This window comes from Dermacentor silvarum, chromosome 1 (assembly GCF_013339745.2).
Source record: "Dermacentor silvarum isolate Dsil-2018 chromosome 1, BIME_Dsil_1.4, whole genome shotgun sequence".
Lineage (NCBI taxonomy): Eukaryota > Metazoa > Arthropoda > Arachnida > Ixodida > Ixodidae > Dermacentor > Dermacentor silvarum.
The window spans coordinates 125,114,983-125,137,400 of NC_051154.1; the positions used below are offsets into that span (position 1 = coordinate 125,114,983).

A 22,418-nucleotide genomic window follows, 5' to 3' on the forward strand; every position below is an offset into this window, starting at 1 on the left:
CTTGCACTGACGTCATTGTAGCCGCCATGTTGGTGCACCGGCACGATGATAAGCTGGGTCCGTAACGTCATGTAAAAGCTTTCAATAAGATGGATTGGACTGAAGTGCTCGTAGTCGCCATATTGGTGCCCCGACACGGTGATTAGGTGGGTGCATGACGTCACGTGAAAGCTATCAATAAGATTCAGCTTGGACCCTCTCAGATTTAAGGTTATCTCAAATAATTTTGTCATGAAGGTGTTGGGTGCCTGCATCCACTAAAATTATACAGTGCCACACAGCACTGTTTTCAGTTTGCGCACAGCATTCATGACACACAGCGCAAATAGATTGTAGGCAGTGATCAGCCTGAAGCGCGATAAACGCTGACTAGGATCACAGCATCCTCTAAGAAGGTGTTAGAAACGATGTGCACCGATAGAGGCAGAGCGAATCGATCTGACACGGCACGTATAGGGCAGTCTGAAGTTTGTAAGAAGTGTAAAAGCGTATCTTGGGTATACAAGTGAAATAATTCTAAGGTTGTCAAAGTTGGCCCAAATTCAATAAAGCACGAGTAAAATGTTACCGAAGGCATCCATACATAGCGTCGCCGCATGGCATATTAAATTTCGTGAGGCTGTTGGTGATTGCCTCTCAATTCTATCGAACAAGTTCTTTATTTCACATACAACCCAAAACAAAATACTATGTTCGTACTACACGTATCATATTAGCTTTTTTATTGCGAGAGCAATTATATGGACACTGAAAGCGGACTTGTGCCGTCGGCGTCGCCGTCGCTGTGAGGTTCTGTATGACGTCCAACGGCGATGAAATCGTCGCCGCGCGCTGTATGCTGTATACACTGTGAGTGAAAGCGCGAGAGGGACACGCACTTTCACGGGGAGCAAACGCATACCGGAGAGCAAACGCGCGTTCCGCGCCGTGCTCCATGAAGGGCTGCAGAATTACACGTCTCTTTCCTCCTTTACAATCAACATATATATAGAGCAAACACGACTTCTTCCGTCGCGCCAAAGGCCGCGGGGGGATGGGAGGGAGGGAGGGAGGGAGGGGAGGCGATGTTTAGCTGCGGCACCAAATCTATATTTATATAAAAACGTTGCGAGGCGACAAGGTGGTAAAGTCTTCCGACGCTGCTCGACGAGTGACCCGTTCTGATCTCGTCGAAAACCTCCAAGCCACCCCCAGAGGCACCAGCAACAGTCACCAACACGGCACGCGTTCGGAGCAAACGCGAGCCAAACGTTGCCGGCATCGACAACAGTTCTGCGCGTTGCTGGTGCTTCTGCATGTCCAAGTTTATACAGCTGATAAAACTACTATCCTTACTCCGTATAGCTCTCTACTAATTTGCTATCGCAATTGATGCTTTGCTTTCGGGTGAAACTGGGCAATTTTTTTACGTTAGTTAAGTTATTATGTTAGTTAAGATAAATTAAGATTAAGATAAAGAAGATCAAGTTACTTGGCAAGAGTCGACTGTTTGAGATTCTTTGCATACTGTTCTCGTGTTTCGGTTCTGCACTAGCTAATTCCTGTTCATTGCATTTTGCAGAAAACTACAAGGAGAAAATATGGGAAAACTACGACCTCTACGTGCTGAGCATCTGCGAAGTGTGTGGTTCCTACCAGTGCCCATACTGCCCGTACTTCAGTGCTGCCAGTGTTCCCGCACTGAGCTGGACACTGCTAATCGTGGCAGCAGTTCTCCTGTTCCAGGAACTTTGCGGCGCTAGAAGGAACTGCTGATGCCGAGTGTGTGAATCTCTACAATGCGTGCGTGTTGCGCGAATGATTGCAGCACTATCTTAAGTCCTGGACTTAGTACACGCATGGTGTACTGTGGTTAAATTTATTTTAAAGAATACATTTGTTCGGTGTGGTTTGAGTAGGTGCAGCGGACGGGCGGAAGGTGACAAGCGTGTTTGAAATGGCGCCAAGCGCTAAGCATTGAGTCCTGAGGTACTGACGTTTGGCACACTTTTCGCGCAGAAGGCGGGTGGCGTGTTGGTTGTTCTAAATGTATGTGGCTTGACAAGTATTGCGATGTTGTTTGCGGTTGTGCCTGCCTACATAACATGTGCTGTGTAAATTCCATGAAACTCGGTGCGATATTTTCAAGTACGAAGAGCTAAACGCATACTATATTTCTTGTGAAGAAAACAAAATCCAGTGCCATGTGATATTGATTATAGTAGCTTATGTGTATAATCGGTGCAGCGAAATATTTTACACATCATTGTTTTAAAAGACAACCGACAGCAGTGAATTGTGTGCTGACCCAATTATTCGCCATTATGTTGTTTTTACACGTTTCTTTTAGCGCATGGCATGGAGTGAAACTTTTCAGCTAGCGTCAGAGTGGCATTTTGAGGTAGTCATCATTCACAGAGTCGTCTTTGAGACCTTATCGTTTTCCACCGTTGACTGTCAAATCAGGGATGAGATAGCATGTAACGAGCTGAAAAGTTGAGCGCGCTGTAACTGGCTGTGTAACTTGAAGAGAAAACAGTCAGGTACTTAACATCACGTTCCATGGCAAAACTATTGTCATAAAAGCCGTATTATGTGCTGCCTTTTTTTTTTTGCATGTATGAAGGCATCTAAAGCCAAACCATCATGCTCACGATAGACGACCTTTGTGAAGAGCCCAATATTAGCAGAAAACGCAGGTACAACGATGGTAATGCAAGTAGTTATTCCGGCACAAATAATTTTGATAAAACAAATTAATGTAAACTGCCCAAAAGTTCCCGTATATACCATGCAATTTGTACGCTAGCTAGCGCAAGAGCTGGCGAATTGCGGCAGTGAATATAGCATTAGTGAATGCGGTTAAAAAAAAAGTTCTCACGAACGAAGAGCTGCGTGAATTCGGGCACGCACACCAATCACCAAATTGAGGTACGGAGAACTCTAGCAGTTCATGTCAAGCGTCGTACTTCGCGGCGTGGTGGCAACGCAGTAGCAACTGATAATCAGACATTTTTGCGTTGGCATTACCTGCCGATTTTAGGTCACACGCACTGGCGTTCTGGTTTACAAAACTGCTCGCATGCAACATTTGTTCGCAAGAGCAGACTCCGCTCTATTAGTATTAGTCAGCGTTATTTGCTGTTACTATTAGCAAAGGCAGTGCGCCATTGGCAAACAGTTCTTATGGCTAAAAATAATTTGTGAATCTTGTATCAGGGCCTGCATATTCACATAAACCTCTTAGGCTAGTATTGTTCTTAAGAGAAAATTTCAGCCAATCCTGACGCTGGACGTATGAATAGCATAGCAAAGAACACTTACTAATGAAAATCTGAATTCGGTTCCAGATTAGAACGACCGCATTGTGGCGTAAAGGAAGGCAGACAATGACAATGAATTATAGACCTTGTTAATGGGCCAACAGCACGGGCTCATTTCACCATAACGAAATAATCTACGGTCTTGGAATTTTCTTTTACTTGACAAAAGACAGTGTAATGCGCAAAGCTCAATGAGGGTGATTCAAATACCATCTATAATGTTATCTGTAATCATTTGTATCGTACGCTGTACCACGAGACGAGAGCAGAGTTGCTCATTTGTGCGGCTGCCATTTCTTTTAACACGGCATGTAGAACGTTCATTCCTTCCGAACTAGTGTTTGACACTTCTCTGCAAAGCGTAAGCGAGTAACACAAAAAGCCTTTGTTGGTACAGTCGAAAAGTTCGAAGAATTGCGCTGATTAACTGATGGCTAGCGAGCGCCGGGTTGTACGGGTCATGCAAGTATATAGCTAGTGGTGCTTACGCTGAAAGACACCAGAGCGTATACATTCCGGCTGTAGATTAGAGTCTAACGAACACATATCACATACGAACTTCATACTGAATGGCCTAAGGCAGTCGAATTATCACTGTCGATTTACAATATAAATAGCTAGTTTCGGCATCTGTGTCAGCAACCCTTAGAAACTTAATTTTTTTGCGCAGCCTGGCTTATCGGTTTAGGGATTTCAAATAGGCAAGCTAAGATTACTTCTACTGAAAACTTACGGTTGGGCTTGCACTTCATTAGCTTCAATTAAGCGAAAAGACTGATGCTTTTGTCGAATCCTTAGGTATAGGAATATTTAAAAAAATAGAGAGTTCATAATATGTAAGGTATTTTGGATGGGCAAAGGCATGTGTGTATAATTTTTTATATATTTTTGATAACGTTTTGCCTGAAATGTCTTCAAAATCCACTGGCTTTGACGTACCAGTGCTAAGGGCAGTTGTAGACGTGGTTGCAGCTAGAGCACAAGCCACTTACTGCAGGTGCTTGAAATATTTCAGCACATGCAAAGCCGATGCACACTTTTTAGACTATCTTTATTAAAATAGCAACAAAAAAAAAACGTAGTATCTAGAAGCATATTACTACTGTGTACAAAGCAATATACAGACAAACCCAAAGTACAATTGACATGAGCTGATCATACTCAAACAGTACAAGGTAATAATTAAAACATGCCACACCACGGCACCACTGTCGGGTTGTGTTCTAGCCTCGGGCCAGGATATTTAGTGCGACGAAAGAAAAAAGAAACGTAGTGATATCGTGAACAGCATTGTGGGTCACAGAGGTACATCATCATCATCATCAGCATCGTGGGTCAGTTGATTGACGTATGTACCTCGTCGCTGTGCGCAAATGTGCAAAGCTGCTCATACGTATCAGTTTGTGGACTGGCTGGTTCTTGAGCTATAGCACTCGCTGCATATTGTGAGCGATGAGCGCTGGCTAATTACGAATGGATCTCGCGTACTGCCATGTTCGTGAACCGCGCCCTAGGTTCTCAGCCATTTCGTTGCGTTGCATATTTCTGTTACTTCTGAGGCCGTAACTGTCACTTTGCAGTAGCCACCACTGTTCGCTGTTTCCTTTATCCACCCTGACCACTGAATGTGGAAGTTATTTTACATTCATATACAAAGCGCTATATGCAGTACATCTATAAGGCCTCTAGTTTTACAAGCCGTCATTACAGAGAAGTAGTAAAACTTTTTTTTATATATATGGTGTAAAAGAAGAAGTAATGGCCAAGCGCCTTGCCTGATATGGTGCCAATTCCTTGTCACAATCATGTGCTAGTAGATAAGCATCAAAGGTGCGCTTGCTGGTACATGAAATGCGACAGCAGCAAAGAGGCTGCTGGCACACTCATTGTAAAGGTCACTCACGAGGTGTTACTGATAGCCCAAAATATTACAGGTTGAACCTGCGTGCACTTGGGAATCCAGAAAATGAATTTTGTGCAATTTATGTGCCTTCTCGCGAAGTTATTATTTGTTGTTATTGTTTGGTCCGGTGACTTTTTGTGAATGTTGTATCACATTTGCTGATTGAAATCAGCTACTCTGAGACAAAAGTGTACAAATATTTGCAGTTGCTCTTCGCAATGAATACTGAGTGGGCTGAAAAGATATATGCATAAGTAAGTCAAAGGCCAGTAGTGAAAAATACTTTTTTTTTTTCATTTCAATGGGATGATTTTTTGCTGTTTAATGGACACTTGTTCAAATAAGAAGGAACAGCTCGCATCGATCTGTCGGCTCTCATTTAAATTGAACGTACAATGAGTTGGCTCGTTAGCTTGTTGTCAAGGAGACAGCTGTATTCAACATTCTTTGAAGTACCATCGATGCAAGATTCACAGATCAACATTTCATGAATTCCTCAAACATTTATCATAACATCACACAGGAACGCAATCTGCCCCCTTCTTTATACAAACTTAAGTGCATACAGGTGTCCGATGCAATACTTTTTATAACGTCAGTATGCATTAGTATTCCGAAATGACTCCAGTGCTAGGTATCACTATTGAAATGTGTAACAGCAGTAAACCAATCTGACAAAAATAACGTTTGATGAAACATTTCGCAAGGGGACACTTTGGCAGAAATGCGTTTATTGACCATGCATTCGGCCTTCTTTTGCGCTTAAAGCAAACTTACAAACCCAACAGAACTAAAACCCGTCACTCCCATATACCCCCTCAGTATTTCATTGCGTAGGAAGCTTTCAGATATTTGCACACTCCAGACTGTTTGCGTTTGTGCACAAATCGTGCAGTGTAAAGAGGAATGTGTGCTGGTGTATGGTGTTTTCTGTTTCTTATTTCTACGACCATCTGTTGGGGTGAGTGCTGTCTTGAACACGGTTGATGTTTTGTGCAGGTTGCACAGTCACTACAGTTTTGTCATGCAACATTACATCAGGTTATGGTTGCTTAGAGCGAAAGAAAGATAGTGTTGTTCATACGACGTCTTAAATGTCATGCCATTACCTAACGTGTGTTATCACGTTACATAAGCTTCGACTAAAGCTCATACGAGCAAAAGTTATTTCTGAGTGCCCAAAGATCCAAATGTAAATGGCATGAAGCCGCTTGATAAAGTGAACAGAGAAGAGCAGGTCATTAAGCTCCAGATCACGTCATATGTCCTAAGTCTCTTAAGTCTGCAAGCCGCGAAAGTTGTACCTCTCCATTGAACATTGAAGTTTATCTCTCAATCACAATGTTTTTTTCCTTTGGGCGACCTTAAGATAAGCTTTCATTCGCTGGTGCGAGTGTTGAAGCCGGTACTGACAAGATGTGAACCACCTGCTAGAACGGTGAAGGGAGTAGATTCTCTCGAGAAGAAAGATCAATTCAAAGCATACTGCCTGAACTTTGGTTTCTGTTTGTTTTATTTTAGTAGTTACGCGTTGTGTTATACTCTGGTTTTAGTCAAAGGACACAAATTGGCATTTGTTTGTGCGTTGCCCATGTTCACTGCATGTGCAGCTATATAGATTATGCATCTCACCACGAAACTATATCACTGCCACAGCTGCACCATGAAATGAATGCGTTGTTTGCTACCAAGTGTGTCTGAGAAATACAACTAGTGAGTCTTCGTAACGCGGCACATTCGTTCTCGTTGCTACGTGTATGCATTCTTAAAAAGGTCAGCCACAGGGGAAGTGTGTGTGTGTGTAACGGATATACGAGCACCTGAAGTCGAGGGTTTGCATTTTCTTCCGGCACCTGTAGGCCGGCATCGCATGTAGAAGCTTTGCACAAATGATGTATGATGTACAGACGCAATACAACAAACAAGAGTTCTTTTTTATTCTGGAATGTGCCAGTAGTCACTTCTCTCTCGGCATGCTATTGCGTTCCAAACACGGGTTTAATGCCATTACAACGTGCATGCCTGGGGGCCAAGGCGGTTAAGTTAAAAATAAAGTGTTTTATACCTAGGGCATTTTTTACTAGACAATAGGCTGCTTTATTGAACAACATGAAAGCGCTTCTCAATATTTCTTGCTTATTAAATTTTTATAACAAGAAATAATCCCCATGCTCCTTGTTCCCTTGAAATTGCGTTTAAAAGAACAAAGAACCATTATGTCGGTTTTGAAGTGCTAGTGAGATTTTGTTGCTAAATATATTCAGAAATACTAGTGACGCGCTATATAAAAATCTGGCGTTTTCGTGAAAAAAGACCAGTGCTTGAGCAACCTAGTAAAATATTTCATATTTAGGAAATCAACAAGCGAAAGCTTCTAAATTCCTGTGACTCTATAGGAGCTTAAAAAATGACCTGGTAGGAATACCCGCGAAGTTCGAGAGAAATAAGAACATCAGAGGTAAAGCTGTGGAAGTGCACTCATATGGGCCGGTTGGTGCAATGCTTGAGCGGGAACGAAAAAAAAAAAAAATTCACCGACGATTACGATACTCCTGAATGCTAAATTTGAGCGCAGCTCTGTATGTGTTTTCATTTCGCGATATATTGGCTGGTGCGAACAGTCTGTTTCGCATGACATGTTGCAAACAGGGCGAAGTGCGGCGCGACTGCCTCGCTGATCTGGAGATAGCAGGAGGCAGCGCGTGGGTGACGCGTGGGCGCGATTCACAGCAGCCACCGCAGACAGACTTCCCAGACGACGCGCGCTACTCTGGCGCCATCTCGTAGTTATCGTTGCTGTACTACGCTTTTCTTACGCTTACGCCATACCTCCCTCCTCTGCTTTGCTCCTCGCGTCTTTCATCCTTCGCTGTGCTCGTTTGTTCGGTTACCCCGACGCTCGTGAAGTGAAGCACATAGCACTGTATTTGTCTTTCTATGCCCCGTTCCTGGGGCTGTTATTTTATGCTTGCAGGATAAAACCACAACTGGAGCGCATTTCACCAAACGGCGAACAAAAAAAGTATGCAGATCCCACGCGCTGTGGCTTTCATTGGTGTTTGCAAAGAACGTTGTTCTTGTTTAATGACCATTTGCAAGTGTAGAGCACAGGACAAATTTGCACATACAGGGTGTTTCATTTTAGCTGCACCAAATTTTTAAAAATTGCCTGTGGCAGATAACACAACTACAATCCTTGATCTAAACTACTCGAGGCAGCCATTCCACGAGAAATGAAAACACCTAATTGAATAATTAACATAGTTATGCTAATTAATTTTTAATTAATTATTTTACGGTGCATCTTTCAATCTACGAATTATAGCTGCTGAGTTCGCAAGGCGATACACTTGGAAAAAATTCTGAAGACTGAACCAGTTTCGAGATATTAATTTTCAAAGTGTCCGACGAAATGCATGGGTGTTCAAGTTAAATTTTTCAGGAAAACGCTGTTTTATGCATTGAAGCACAAAGTTAACAGTTAACTTTTTCAGGAAAACGCTGTTTTATGCATTGAAGCACAAAGTTAACTGGAACACCCGTGCATTTCGTCGGACACTTTGAAAATTAATCTCGAAACTGGTTCAATTCTGAGAATTCGTTCCAACTTGCAGTGTTGCCAGGTCGGACGAGGTGGCGTAGCCCAAAGCTAGAGAAATTGTAGCCCAAATGTAGCCAAACAAAAAACAGCAAAACATTTCGTAGCCAAATATAACCATTTTTATTTACAATTTATCTTTGTAAACATTTTCACATTTGACTACGGCAATCCTTTTTCGCACAACCCGTCGCAACAAAATGTCCGTGCCGCCGTGGTGGTCGACCCTTGACCTCAACTACAGTGTACTAGAAGGGGGCAGTGGGCTTACTCTGCCGCTGCTCTGACGCAGTCAGCGTCGCATCCAAGAGGTGGCGCCACTGGCAACTTCAATGGAAGCTTTGATTTTCCTTGCGTTTCTGACGGTTTCAGTTCGAAGCAGTTCACACTCTTATTTGTTTTTAATTTTGGCATACTTGACAGTCCTTGCATATCTTTAGCAAGCACTATATTTGTTTAGGCCACATGATATTTGCCATAATAGTACCTTGTGGAAAAGGAAGACGGCTACTCTTGGGCTTATGTAGAAGGGGCCTTCAAACTTTCCGAATTATCGGGCAATCGTAAAAAAATTGAAAGAAAATTTTGAATGAAAGGGACGGTGACCAAATATACGGTTTCATGCCGTGTCGACCTAATGTAAAATTTTGTCAGACAGAAAACAGTGCGCACATACTACCCAGCTGGGCTAAAAAAAAACCATCAGGCATGCTAACCAGGTTTGTACCTTTGCTTAGCCAAAATGAATTTGTATATATGGCTTAAATATTTCATTGTTGCACTTTAGTTGTTCCTTGCTTCACAGTAGCCTTCTGCGTTTATTATTAACCATCATTACGCTGGCACACATTTATTAAGTCAAATCAGGTTGATGTTTTCCATAAAGAAATGGAGGGAGGCCTGAACAAAAAGTGAAAACTAGTTCACTTGACAATTAGGCTCAGGCCTGTGCTTATGTACAGCTATATAGGGGTAAGCAAAATGAAAATAACAGGGCTGTTGCTGACACAAAGCTTTTATTTGCAAGTACAGCAAGCCATTGTTTCATGCACTTCAACTCATAAGCAATGGTTCAACTTCAGCAGCCTGGTCCTCTGCCGCTTTCCTGCCTTGTCACAGTTAATTTCTTTCACATAAAAATGCAGACGTGTGACAATGTAAAAACTAATTATTTTAGCTGTGAGGCTAAGAGTGCGCACATTGCAGCCAACTTCGAGGGGAAGCTTACTCTTAACAACTGCCAGCATGTCCATAACGCTGTCAGAGTGTGGCTCACTCTGACAGAAGCATTCTGTGAAAAGATCCTCCAGCTTTTTCACGAAGCCGTATAGCTGACTGGAGGGATAAAGGAGGCCTCCTCGGTCACAGAAGTTTGTTAGCCGGGCATGAAAACTTTCGCCTGGTGGCGTCATAGTAAGCAGCTTTATGCATTCTTGGCATTTTGTGCTGGAATTGACAATATACTCCCGCGCAACATAGCCCGCAATGTGTTAAGTGAGTCTCGAGTCGCTTCTCGCCACGTGCTGGTTATGGTCGTTTGAAACCCGCAGGCCCGTGCAATGCTGGGGCACCACGTTTTGTGTGGCCTCTGTGGCAGTAGCGCTAGCAGCAGTGTGACTGCACTCATTTCGGTCACATGATGCTTCGAGATAGTCAACTTCCAGTAAGGAGCCCAGTGTACCTTCCTCGCAGTTTCCTTCGCTAACTGACCTAACTAGACCATAAAAAGAAAGACAATTCAGTGATCAGGAACTGCGGTGGACATGAGCACAAAACGTGGCTCGAAATGGAGCTCGCATACTGCGCTCGTGTCGTCCAGGGGCTTGTCAGCTCTGTGGAGGTTTTTTTCCCACTCTTCCCGCCTATTTTTAACCTTCGGGACGCCAAACAAGGACAACTTCGGCCCATCCTTCACATAAGCATAGCCTGTTTGGCACCCAGGCGCGTAACAGTGATTTTGTCGATGCCGCGGCATGGCTCAGTTACTGCAAGGCATACTAATCTCTTGAAGGCTATGTGCGAAAAAAAGACGTCCACAAAAAAAAAAAAAAAAAAAACAAAACAGATAAATAAAAACCAAAAAACAAAAACAACGCAGCTCTGCAACTCCAACGAATGTGATCGGGCACTGGGCGGGCACTGGGCAGCTGCGCCGTCGCACCCTCGCTCCATTGAAACTGACGCCAGCGCCGCCGCTCGGGCTATCGGAGAAGCTCATATCTGTGACATTCGTGGAGCCGCCGCATCGCATAGCCTCCGCCGGAAGCCCACTGCCCCCTTCTAGTACACTGTACCTCAACAACAGCGACATCGTGCTTGCACACAGAAGACTTTTTGGTTGGCCCCGGAAGCTCTCAAGTTCGAGTGAATTGCTGCAGAGGGCGAAATCGCAGTGCTTTTATTTTATGACAGATAGTACTAAGTGATTATTTTTAGTTATTTGCAGTAATAATAACTACGAACTCTGCATAATTAGCTGTCGTGAATGCAAAATAATGTTCAGCATACATCATTGACGTGACACGAAGGCATAACGACAATGGGACGTCATCACTAGAAGACGACGGTAGAACGACCACGACGGCATGACTATACGACTATCGAAGAATGACTATGACGAAGAATCTTCTTTCTGGGGTCTTACGTGCCAAAACCAGTTCTGATTATGAGGTAAGCCGTAGTGGAGGGCTGCGGATTAATTGATGACGAAGGAATGACGACGAAGGTATATCGATTAGACAGAATGACGACGACCCAATGACGGCGATGGAATGAATACATTGGAATGATTACAAAGCGTAGAAAAGGTTCAGCTGTCCAGCGGTCTGTGACGGCGACGCGCCCACAGCTTCTTTTTTATGAGCCAAAACCAGTCTTTCACGCTATGATATCTCGCGTTATTTGTCTCATCGTCCGATCTTGTTTTCTCGTTTTTTTTTTGTTTTTTTTTTTCAGTTAGCTTGGCCCGGGTTAGCTGGTATATGCTCTATATTGTGTTCATTTATATTAACCTGGCCGCCATTTTAGGTCGCTATAGCACGCCAAGAACGTGCGTTAAAATAAAGTGACAGACAACAGATGCCACTCACTGTCTGAATCGGTGTAAGCGAAGCTTTAAAAGATTACTGCGCAAAACGGCACACCAGTGTAAGAAGCGCGCAGTCGTTTTCGGCGACGGGCAACATCCTGAACGTAACTCGCTCGAAATGGCAAAAGCCGCGCGACGGCGCACAACGAGCAAAGGTAAACGATGAATTGATAACAGTGGTAATCTGAAAACAGGTTACTGTGAAAAATCAAACTATGTTGATGTGCTAATATTAATTGCTGGGGGTCTACGTGCCAAAACCACGATAAGATTGGGCGGCATGGCGCAGTGGGGGACTCCGGCTTAATTTTGTCCATCTGAGTTTTTTAACGTGCACCTAAATTTAAGTACACGGGTGGTCCTGCATTTCGCCTCGATCGAAATGCGGCCGCCGTGGACGGGAATCAAACCCGCGTCCTCGAGCCAGCAGCGTTACACCTCACCTGCTAAGCTAACATGGTGGGTGATATTCACGTGACGTGGTGCACTGATGTCATCGTGGCAAACATGTTTCGATATTAGCACAATGAGTACCTGTATCTGTAAAGTTACGGGCAACCATCTATAAGTTAAAGCACCAGGACCCGCCTTTGAGCTGGGGGACCATTGTTCTTCATACTTTTTTGCATACTTCGCCCACTTCCCCATGGTTCGATTCTCCTCTCCGAGGAGGATCTGGTCTTAAGTCCAACCTATCGAAATAAATCTCGAATGTAAGCACGAACAAAAATTCATCTCGCAGGAAAAGGAAAATGGCAGTAAAGCTTAGCGTGAGAAACGTGGAGCAGGTCGAAAGCTGTGCCCCGCGTGATAGTTCACTAAGAAGCCATGGCCGTGAACACACTGGAGCGGGTCTTCTACCCATGCTTCCCTTCTTTCATGTTGGCGCCACGATTGCCCGACTCCATTTTGTTGCTCTCCTTTTCTGAGCATGAGATGTACAGTGTACTGTGAAAAACCATCTACTCCCAGCGGGGTGCAAGTTTAAGTGCATCAAAGATCAAAGCCACCGGCTCAGGCAACGGCGCAGAGAGGGAGGGAATGGGGGGGGGGGGGGGGGGGCATTTCGCGCCCGCACACGCGCACAACCACGCTGCCGGCTCAACCAGCTAAAGCATGGCCTTTGAGATTTATTTCTACTGGAATCATAGCCACCTCTGGATCGTGGATTAGGGCGCCACTTATAGCGCAAACAAAGCCAAGTCGCAGATTTTCAGTAGCCCAAATATAGCCGCATAGCCAACTCGTCCAAGTCGACGCCAAATTTTTTTTGGCTTTTTTTTCTGTAGCCCAATTTGGCTAGATATAGCCAAACCTGGCAACACTGCTGGATACACCTTCTGAACTTGGCGGCTATTATTTGTAGATTAAAAGATGTGCCGTAAAATAATTAACTAAAAGTTAATTAGCGTATTTATGTTAATTATTTAGATATTTTCATTTCTCGTGCAATGGCCACCTCATCGAGTAGTTTAGATCAAGGATTATAGTTGTGCTATCTGCCACAGGCACGGTGTAAGAAATATACTCTTTAAGGTGAGGACACTCGCCAGACTCGATCGACCAGATAAAGTAGCAAAGGCGCGCGCCGATCGGCCCGGTGACGGCAGCGGATACCTATCGGCGGGACGACGCAACTTCAACACAGAAAGCTTTTTATTGGTTTAATCTCCCGTTGTTATAGCAACCGGCGGTTCGCGGGAAATCCGAAATGATTGCGTGACGCTCGAAAGTAGGTCACCGGGGAGAGGGCATGCACGCGTTCCTTGTCGGCGCACGCTCTCGCCTGCGTTCTAATCACGGTGTAAGATACTCTTTAGGTAGGGACACTTCTCGGCTTGCTTGCTAGACGCGATCGACCAGATAAAGTAGCAAGGGCGCGCGTCTATCGGGGCGGTGACGGCATGGGTACCTATCGGCGGAACGACGCAACTTCAGTTAGAACCCAGTGAACCACAAATATCCATTGGATGTACCACAAAATACCAAATATCCAAGACATTTAACGACGTCTAGTTTACATCTATAGTATGTTCGACTAGTACGTGGCAGTCAAGGGTCATCCAGAGGATGTCGAATGTCCTTATGATTTGGACATCTCTTGCACATTCAAAGCTCTCGTGCATTGATCGTACATTGTGCGTTATGAGTCGATGCACGCACTATGCCGCAGAAATACAAGCAAATTGTCTCTAATGCCTAACAATGGGAACCTAGGAGAGCAAAAGCATTAAATTAATTATTTTGCAATTTAGCACGACCTTTGCACGCACTGCTGGAGGTCTAGTAACGTTGTTGCCGGACACCGCGCGCAAAAGCCAATACTTTCGCCGTTTTTTCGCTATGCTTTCGGTCTCGGTTACGTCATTTTCTTTCTCATACAAAGATGATTTATTTTTCAGTTATATCTATTAGTACACTGTTGAAAATACGTAACCTTTAACTTGCTGATGTATTACGACAGTTTATAAAGAAAAAAAGAAGCTTGAACTCGCAATAGCTTTGACTTCGCATCGCCACTGATATCAATTCAGCAACACGCGCCTCGATGCAAGTACGCAGCAATGTTCCGAAACGGGCGCGAGCAGCGTGTGCTTTACTTGTGTCTTTTCGACTTTGTGCGGTTGACCATGGCCCAAGTACTGTACGTATATACTAGGCAGAACTGTACAGTTGCGTGCTGAAATTTAGAGCTGTGCTTCTGACTGCTATTTGTGGTATGTTTGTTCGCCTTGCGGAGCGCTTACGGGAATGTTCTGGAGGCAATGTTTTGATGGTTAATTTTCGCACATGTTTGTATCGCTTGGTTTCCAGCGTTCCTCTTCAAGTGTCAGGGATATTTCTCATTTGCAATGCCTATCTCTAAGTCTCTGGCAGCATTATGTTATTGGCACTTTTGTGATCTGAGAAGCTGCCTGACCAAGTTGCCTATCAAGATGAACATTCCATCTCTGGATTCTGCTTGCGTGGAATTTATTTTACCATATATTTTTCAATGCAGCTAGAAAGTACTGGCTTTCTATCTTGAATCCGGTGGCCCCAGAAGCAGCTGCTGGCAAGCAGGCCATGCACTTTTGGTCATTAGTTAGTATGCGATACTACCTCTTACTAATCAGTTTTATTCTTTTTAATTATAATTGTGGCACTGTGCCTACTAGTCATTTTGTGCCTACTCGTTAGTAATTTTTTGCCTACTCGTTACTTGTGTTTTAATAAAGTTCAATTTTCAAGAATATGTTTTTGATTACGTTTTTTTTTTTTTTTTTTTTTTTTTTTAAGATCCGCGTTTAACCTGTTTGTGTACAGCGAGAACATGTAATGAATAATTTCATACATGTGCTTGGCTGGGGGCCGATCATTTTTGTAATAAGGCTTTATCAGTTGTATAAATAAAAAAGTAACATTGGTATGACATTGTGAGTTTCCTTTCACAGGTGTGCTTTACTTAGTGCTTACTGAACTCACTATTTTTCATTTATCCATTGCAGGATTTCTAATGATGCATAATGATCAAAATGCGGATTTACGGTTTTCTCATCACAGTTCTCGCATTTTGATGAGCGCTAGAACTATATATAAAAGTTGACAGTCACTTTAGCGAACACTGAAGAGGATGAAGGCAGAAGCCTGCGCACTCACGAAGCATTAATTAAATTATTTGTCATTCGCATGCGTTGTTACTTCTATTGTTTTCTCCTACCAAAGTTGTGGGCTCGAGTGCCTTAATTACCTGTGCCTTAATTAACTTCGTCATAATTAACACCAATGGTTGCGGGCTCTACTCCCACCAAAGGTCGACGGTTTGAGTGCCTTAATTGTATCTTAACTTTGTCTTAATCAACACTAAAAGTCGTGGGTTCGACTTCCACAAAAGTTCGAGAGTTCGAGTGCCTTAATTAACTCTGCCGTAATTAACTTGCCTTAGGTAACTTCGCTCTAATGAACACCCAAGGTAGTGGGTTCAACTCTACCTTCACCATGTCAATTGGAATCCAACTTGGAGATAATTTGGAGATGTGGCCGGTTCGCCCATATCTACAAGTGGTTTCGACTCCCAACAAAGGCCGTGGGTTAGAGTGCCTCAATTAACTCTATCTTAATGAACTGTGCCTTAATTCGATTTGACCTAATTAACACCAAAGGTCGAAGGTTCAATCCCCAATTTTGGTGCCATTGAATTTTGGTGCTGCGACACTGGACATCGGATTTTTCGACCATTGAGCCATCTAAGGATTTCACCTTAAGTGTTGCAGTTTATATTTTCACATTCACACGTTTACACGTTAACAAAACATTTCAAGCAAAGTCACCAGCTACATGCCGACAATGTGGGTAACTGTGCCATTAGTGTGCCTCAGCAGATGTACCATCGAGGACAAATTAAATGCGAACAACGGAGCGTGTGGCCGAAGCATAACTAAAGGTATATGGTGTATGTCGTCGGCCAGTCGTTGTGCACGTGCGTGGGGATGTAGTTCTCAAGGAAGAGTGCAGCGCTGCTCGCCCTATTGCGATAAACGTCACCCGTATTTTGTCCGAAAGTTGTTTTCTCATCTCTCCTCGGCAGTGCCATACCCACCTGGCAGTACAGTGTTATGGTGACTAGCACCATCGCTACATCTGTAGTGTGATATAGCTGGCATGCACCCAGCTTGCTAACGTGCGTTGCTTTGATTTTGTTACCACAATCAAAGCTGGCAGTGTCTAACCGTAATTTGAATAGCACGAAAAATGTATTGCATTGGATGCGCAACAACAGTGCTAGCCACCTTAAAAGTAATCACAGATAGGAATGGCACTGCAATGGCGGGGTGAGAATACAAGCTTCAAACAAAATACAGGTGACGTAATACGCACTAGGACAAGCAGCCCCACACTCCGCATTGAAACCACATGCATGTGTACAATCATCGCTGGCCGACGCCACACATTGTGCTTTTAGTTACGTTTTGGCCACACACTCTGCTGTTCGCATTTCATTTGTATTCAATAGTACATCTACTGTGGCACTCGCAGGTATACAGCTCATTATAGCGTCAGCAGGAAAGATCCACTAGATGTTCTATGGACGTCCTGTGTCCCAAAAAAGAACATCTATTAGAGGTTACTTATGTCCAGCTGCGACATCCTTTCAACGTTAGAGCAACGTGATCTGGATGGGACTTAGATAATCCATGGTACGTATTTGTAACGTTGTTTGGAGAAATATAGATATCTATAGGACGTGTGCAATGTCTCAAACATGATGTTCTATGGACATCTATGGTACATTAATGGTTCACTGGGAACGCAGGCGAGAGCGTGCGCCGACAAGGAACGCGCGCATGCCCTCTCCCCGGTGACCTACTTTCGTGCGTCACTCAATCATTTCGGATTTCCCGCGAACCGCCGGTTGCTATAACAACGGGAGATTAAACCAATAAAAAGCTTTCTGTGTTGAAGTTGCGTCGTCCCGCCGATAGGTATCCGCTGCCGTCACCGCCCCGATAGACGCGCGCCCTTGCTACTTTATCTGGTCGATCGCGTCTAGCAAGCAAGCCGAGAAGTGTCCCCACCTAAAGGGTATATATCTTACACCGCGGCCACAGACAAGTTTAAAAAGATTTGGTGCAGCTAAAATAAAACACCCTGTATATTCGCCTCGCTCAACATAAACTTGTGAAGCTCGAGCATGCGGATCCCACGCATGGCAACGAATGAATAACGACGACGTGACGCGAAGGCATAACGACAATGGGACGTCATCACTAGAAGACGACGGTAGAATGACCACGACGGCATGACTATACGACTGTATGATGACGAAGAATCTTCTTTCTGGGGTTTTACGTGCCAAAACCAGTTCTGATTATGAGGCACGCCGTAGTGGAGGGCTGCGGATTAATTGATGACGAAGGAATGACTACACTGGAATGACGACGAAGGTATATCGATTAGACAGAATGACGACGACCCAATGACGGCGATAGGAATGAATACATTGGAATGATTACACCGTGACGACGACGGCATGAAAGCAATGGGAGGACGATGCTAGAATCACGACGATTATTTGACAACGACGGCGTGGCGACAAAGGTGGAGTGACGACGAATGCATGACGACGTCTGTATGACGGCGATGCATTCACGACAATGGCATGCCGAGGGCAGGATCACGATGGAATGACGACGGCATGACGACTACATAATGACGATGACTGCATGATTACCACGGCGTGACGACGATGGCGCAATGACCACAAAATGACAACGCAGTCACGGCGGGAGAGTAAAGACAGTGAAACGATGACGACGACATGACAACGAAGGAATGGTAACAATGGAATGAAGGTGACGGAATGGCCACAACGGCATGAACGTGTTAGAGCCCACGTCCGCGCTTATGTGCATCACCTGCCTTCCCGGGATGCAATTGGTTTGCACTATCCGGTGCATGTTTGCACTAAGCACGGTACCAGCCAATCATGCAGCACCCAACACTCGAAAAGCGGGGGGAAGAGACGAAGAAAGTTTCGCTTTAAAAATGAAGACTCTAAAGAGACTCGAAGGATACAAACACTGCCATTTTGGGAAGCGTCGGACCCCGCCGCATGAGCCCTGCGTGGTCAAGAGGCTAATCCGGCCGGACACCAAACTGCTTTCCAGGTGAGAACGCCAGCCTTTCAAGACAAGGTGCGAGCCTTCCTGTGCAGAGTTGCGATGCGTTTGTAAATGCGGAGCACTTTATATGGTTCTGCCAGCGGTATATACTGACAAGCGAAATGTATTACTTCATGCCTTGCAGAGAAGAGGATTTCTACACATCTGTGTGCACACAATATGTTTTCCACCAGTTTCTTTTAAATATTCACTCGTGACTACATTACATTTGCCCCGACGGGTTCGAAACACTTTTTCAGCCTTGGCGTTCTCAGCGATGTGTTTCCCTTATCTAATCTGCCAAGTGTTGATCACTTCGTGGTTTTCTGCTGAAGGTAGCTTTTGCTTGCGCTTTCCTTATCAAGACCCTTTTGCCGGTTGCTCACTCAATAGAAAACGTGGCAGCAAAACTGTTTGGGCCGTAGTTGTCAGCATTGTACATATTTTCCGTGTTGTACGTTTTGTTTCGTTTGGGAGCGAGAGTAATGCGAGATCCAGCAAGTAACTGCTTCACTACGTATTGTAAAGAAGCTGGACAGCCGCCGACCAAGGTGAAAAGAAAATTAAAAGCTTGACGTTTTGGCTTCCACACGGGAGGCTTGTAAACAATCTGCTTGGGCAAATCCCAGGATTGTACGTTGTCAAAATATGGTTTTTCTTTTTTTCTTTCAGAAATTCTGTACGCCTTCGGCTTTGCAAAGTGGCTTTCTGAGACTGTAAATATTTCGACAGCTGTGAACAAGGCTCCCGTGCGGTTTCTGGAACGTCAAGTTTTTACTAATTATTTCACCTTGGCAAGCGTCTGATGATTCTTCCAAGCCAGACGTGATTTGGTCCGACTCTCAACTTCACAATGTTTTGTAGTGACGGAACCAGATTCTCTCATGGATACGTTTTACAATTCCTCGTATACTATTTTATATATCTCACAAAAGCGCCTTGATTGGCAAACATATTTAGGCAAGAAGAAACATTTCTTTCGACGCAAACTGGGCGACGTCATGATAGAAATGTACCCCTGAAAACTTCACACCTCCTAGTCAGCTGCTGAAACTCGGTGTCTTCTGCTTGTGCTCGCAGGTACTGGTTTCCTGTAAATGGTTTCATCTTATAGGTGGAAGCACGGGCGTTTTGTAAGCTAAGGCTTCAAGATAGAAAGTAAACGAAATGCATTAGCCTGCCTCTCATAACAGTTAACCGGGCTTGTCTCGGTTGTAAATTAAATTACATCCAAAAATGAACAATAAAAAAACTAATGTGGCAACTTGTGTAAGTAAAATTCGACAGACTCCAGTGGCTCCTTGATACTTTCAAGCCATTTATTGCGAACTGCAGTTATCAGCTCCCTCATGGCATCCCACGTGGTCTTGAATAGAACCCTTCAGCACTCCTGGAAAACACGGAAAGAACTCTAGAGCTACCAGAACAGTGCAATGATAAAAGTCTCCACCGCAATCTGAAGCATGTAGCTTGCAGGCAGCATTCTGCATACATGATGCATACAAATCTACAATGCAGCGCCATCAATTTATGAGCAGAACGTCCAAGATTTGCCCCGATAAAGAATCCTCTGTGAAGCTGCATTTACTAAGCATTCGATTCTCAGCCGGTCCACAATAGTGCGTCACTGCTAGAGGAAAATCGAATGGGGTCAAACCAACGCGTCTTGATCAATGCACAGCTCCTTGGTGTGCACGGCCAGGTCCTGTGGTGAGGTCGCCAAGAGGAGCCAGACAGAAAATTGTGCGCACTTGTCGGAGTCCAATGCAAATACAGTTCAACCCCCAAGTTACGAATCCCGATTTTACGAAGAAATTCAAATTCCCCCATGTTTTCCGTTCGCTATAATGTATTTACCGATTCGATCTTACGAAGGAAAATTGACCATCGCTCCAGATCTTACGAAGCGCCCCCCCCCCCCCAAAAAAAAAAAAAAAAAGGCGGAAATACTAAGGAATGGCACAAGGAGATCTTTAGGTCGCAGCCTGGAATGAAACAAAGCAATAGATAATCATCAATTGCTTCAGGCACGCCGGTTTCGGAATGCTGGAATCTAGGCACCACGACTATGCCAGCCCCGAGCAGCAGGTTGAACAGTCGGCTTCCAGCTCGTGGGAACAGCTCAGCCGGCTTGACGCTATCCTTCCTGGCGTGGATTTCGCCGAGTACATAAGCGCTGATGCCAGCGCTGACATGGACGCAGCAGAACATTTGGATGACGGGGGCTTTGCGAAACTTGCTGCCAACGCAGAAAAAGTGTCAGAAGATGACGACACGGAGGAAAACGTAGACCATGTGCCGGCAGCTAGCGAGGCCATGGACGTCGTCGACCTCCTCAGGCGATTTGCTGGGTCTCGAGGAGGAGGGGAACAGGCTCTCGTCGCTCTATTAACTTCAACATCGCTTGACTGTTAACTTTGATATCAGAATGAAGGCCAAGGGATCGACAGCCTGAGGACCACCAGCAGCGTCCGGAACAGAATGGCTTCAGGCATGACCTATGTTCAGACACGGTATACAAGTCATCTTGAAGCTGCATCTGCTGTAACAATCGCTGCTTACTCAGTTAAGAAAAGCAGGATCCCCAGGTTACTGTTCATTCGGCACTGCAGCATACGACCAGGTCGGGCAATCAAGCGTTTGTAATTGTTCGCCTAAACGAGTCCTTTATTCTCCAGAATTCAGTCTATGAGAAGGTAAGTGAAATGACTAATGTGAACAATTCCACACAACAGGCTCAAAACCTGAAACAAGTATAGAAAGGGTACCGCGGCAAATTAAAAACAGGGACAGAAAAAAGATAATAAATTTTTAAAAAGCCAGCTTGTTTTCTTTCTTCCCTGGAAAAGGCGGCGCTAAGATTTTCTGCTTATTAGGTGCACAAATGTTGAATACGAATTAAAACGGTACTTTACGGTGATTAGAAGACGAAATATAAGCGAATGCCCATATATGAATGCGTTATGTGGCATCGACGTGTAAATAGAGCAATACAATAAGGTCATATTTCCAACTTTCATTATTGCCGTGGGTCTGCACGACTTTAATATAACAATTATTTTAGCAAATATAGTATTTCTCACAGAAAATCATCCAAATGGATCTCATGCCGGAGAAGCAAGCGCTTTCGCTCTTAAAATTTTCATAAATGTCCGGTCAGGTCAAGCTTAATAACTTATAACAGAAAAATAATTATTCTTCCCTAAGAGCACTGTAGAGAAAGACACGGTACATAAAAAAAAGAGCTTGACAGGCAGACACAGCCTCTGCATAATAGCAGCGCTTTCTGTCAGATCTTTCTCCTAAGCTTTTGCTTAAACCTTACGGTTCGACGACGCTCTCTTCGATGAACATGACAACGGATGCTTTGCCACTAAACCGACGTGCAAACAGCTACTACAGTCTGCATAGGGGTAAAGTTTGCATTTTTCGGCGAAGGAAGTGCTGGGGCCCGACCAGCTTTCCGAACACCGCCCATCTTTCTCTGTGCGTACGTGTGTGTGTGTGTGTGTGTGTGTGTGTGTGTGTGTGTGTGTGTGTGTGTGTGTGTGTGGTGTGTGTGTGTGTGTGTGTGTGTGTGTGTGTGTGTGTGTGTGTGTGTGTGTGTGTGTGTGTGTGTGTGTGTATATATGTGTGTGTGTGTGTGTGTGTGTGTGTGTATATGTGTGTATGTGTGTGTGTATATGTGTGTGTGGTATGTGTGTATAGTGTGTATGTGTGTGTATGTGGTGTATATGTGTGTTGTGTGTGCCTATTTGTGCTGTACTGTGTGTGTATGTGTGTATATGTGTGTAATATATGTGTGTATATGTGTATATATATGTGTATATATATGTGTATGTGCGTGTGCGTTGCGTGGTGGCGTGCGTGCGGTGCGTGCGTGCGT

The 22,418-nt window shown here is 44.4% G+C and overlaps 1 protein-coding gene across 1 annotated transcript in view; it reads left to right on the forward strand.

Moving 5' to 3' along the window:
• The window catches only part of LOC119435998 (CD109 antigen-like), a 110,961-nt gene extending 103,819 nt beyond the window's left edge, over positions 1–7,142 (forward strand). The window contains exon 32 of the mRNA XM_037702716.2: positions 1,562–7,142. Within this exon, the coding sequence (XP_037558644.1) occupies positions 1,562–1,755 (194 nt within the window). The 3' untranslated portion in view covers positions 1,756–7,142. The remainder of the gene's footprint in view (positions 1–1,561) is intronic.
• The last annotated feature ends 15,276 nt before the right edge of the window (positions 7,143–22,418 follow it).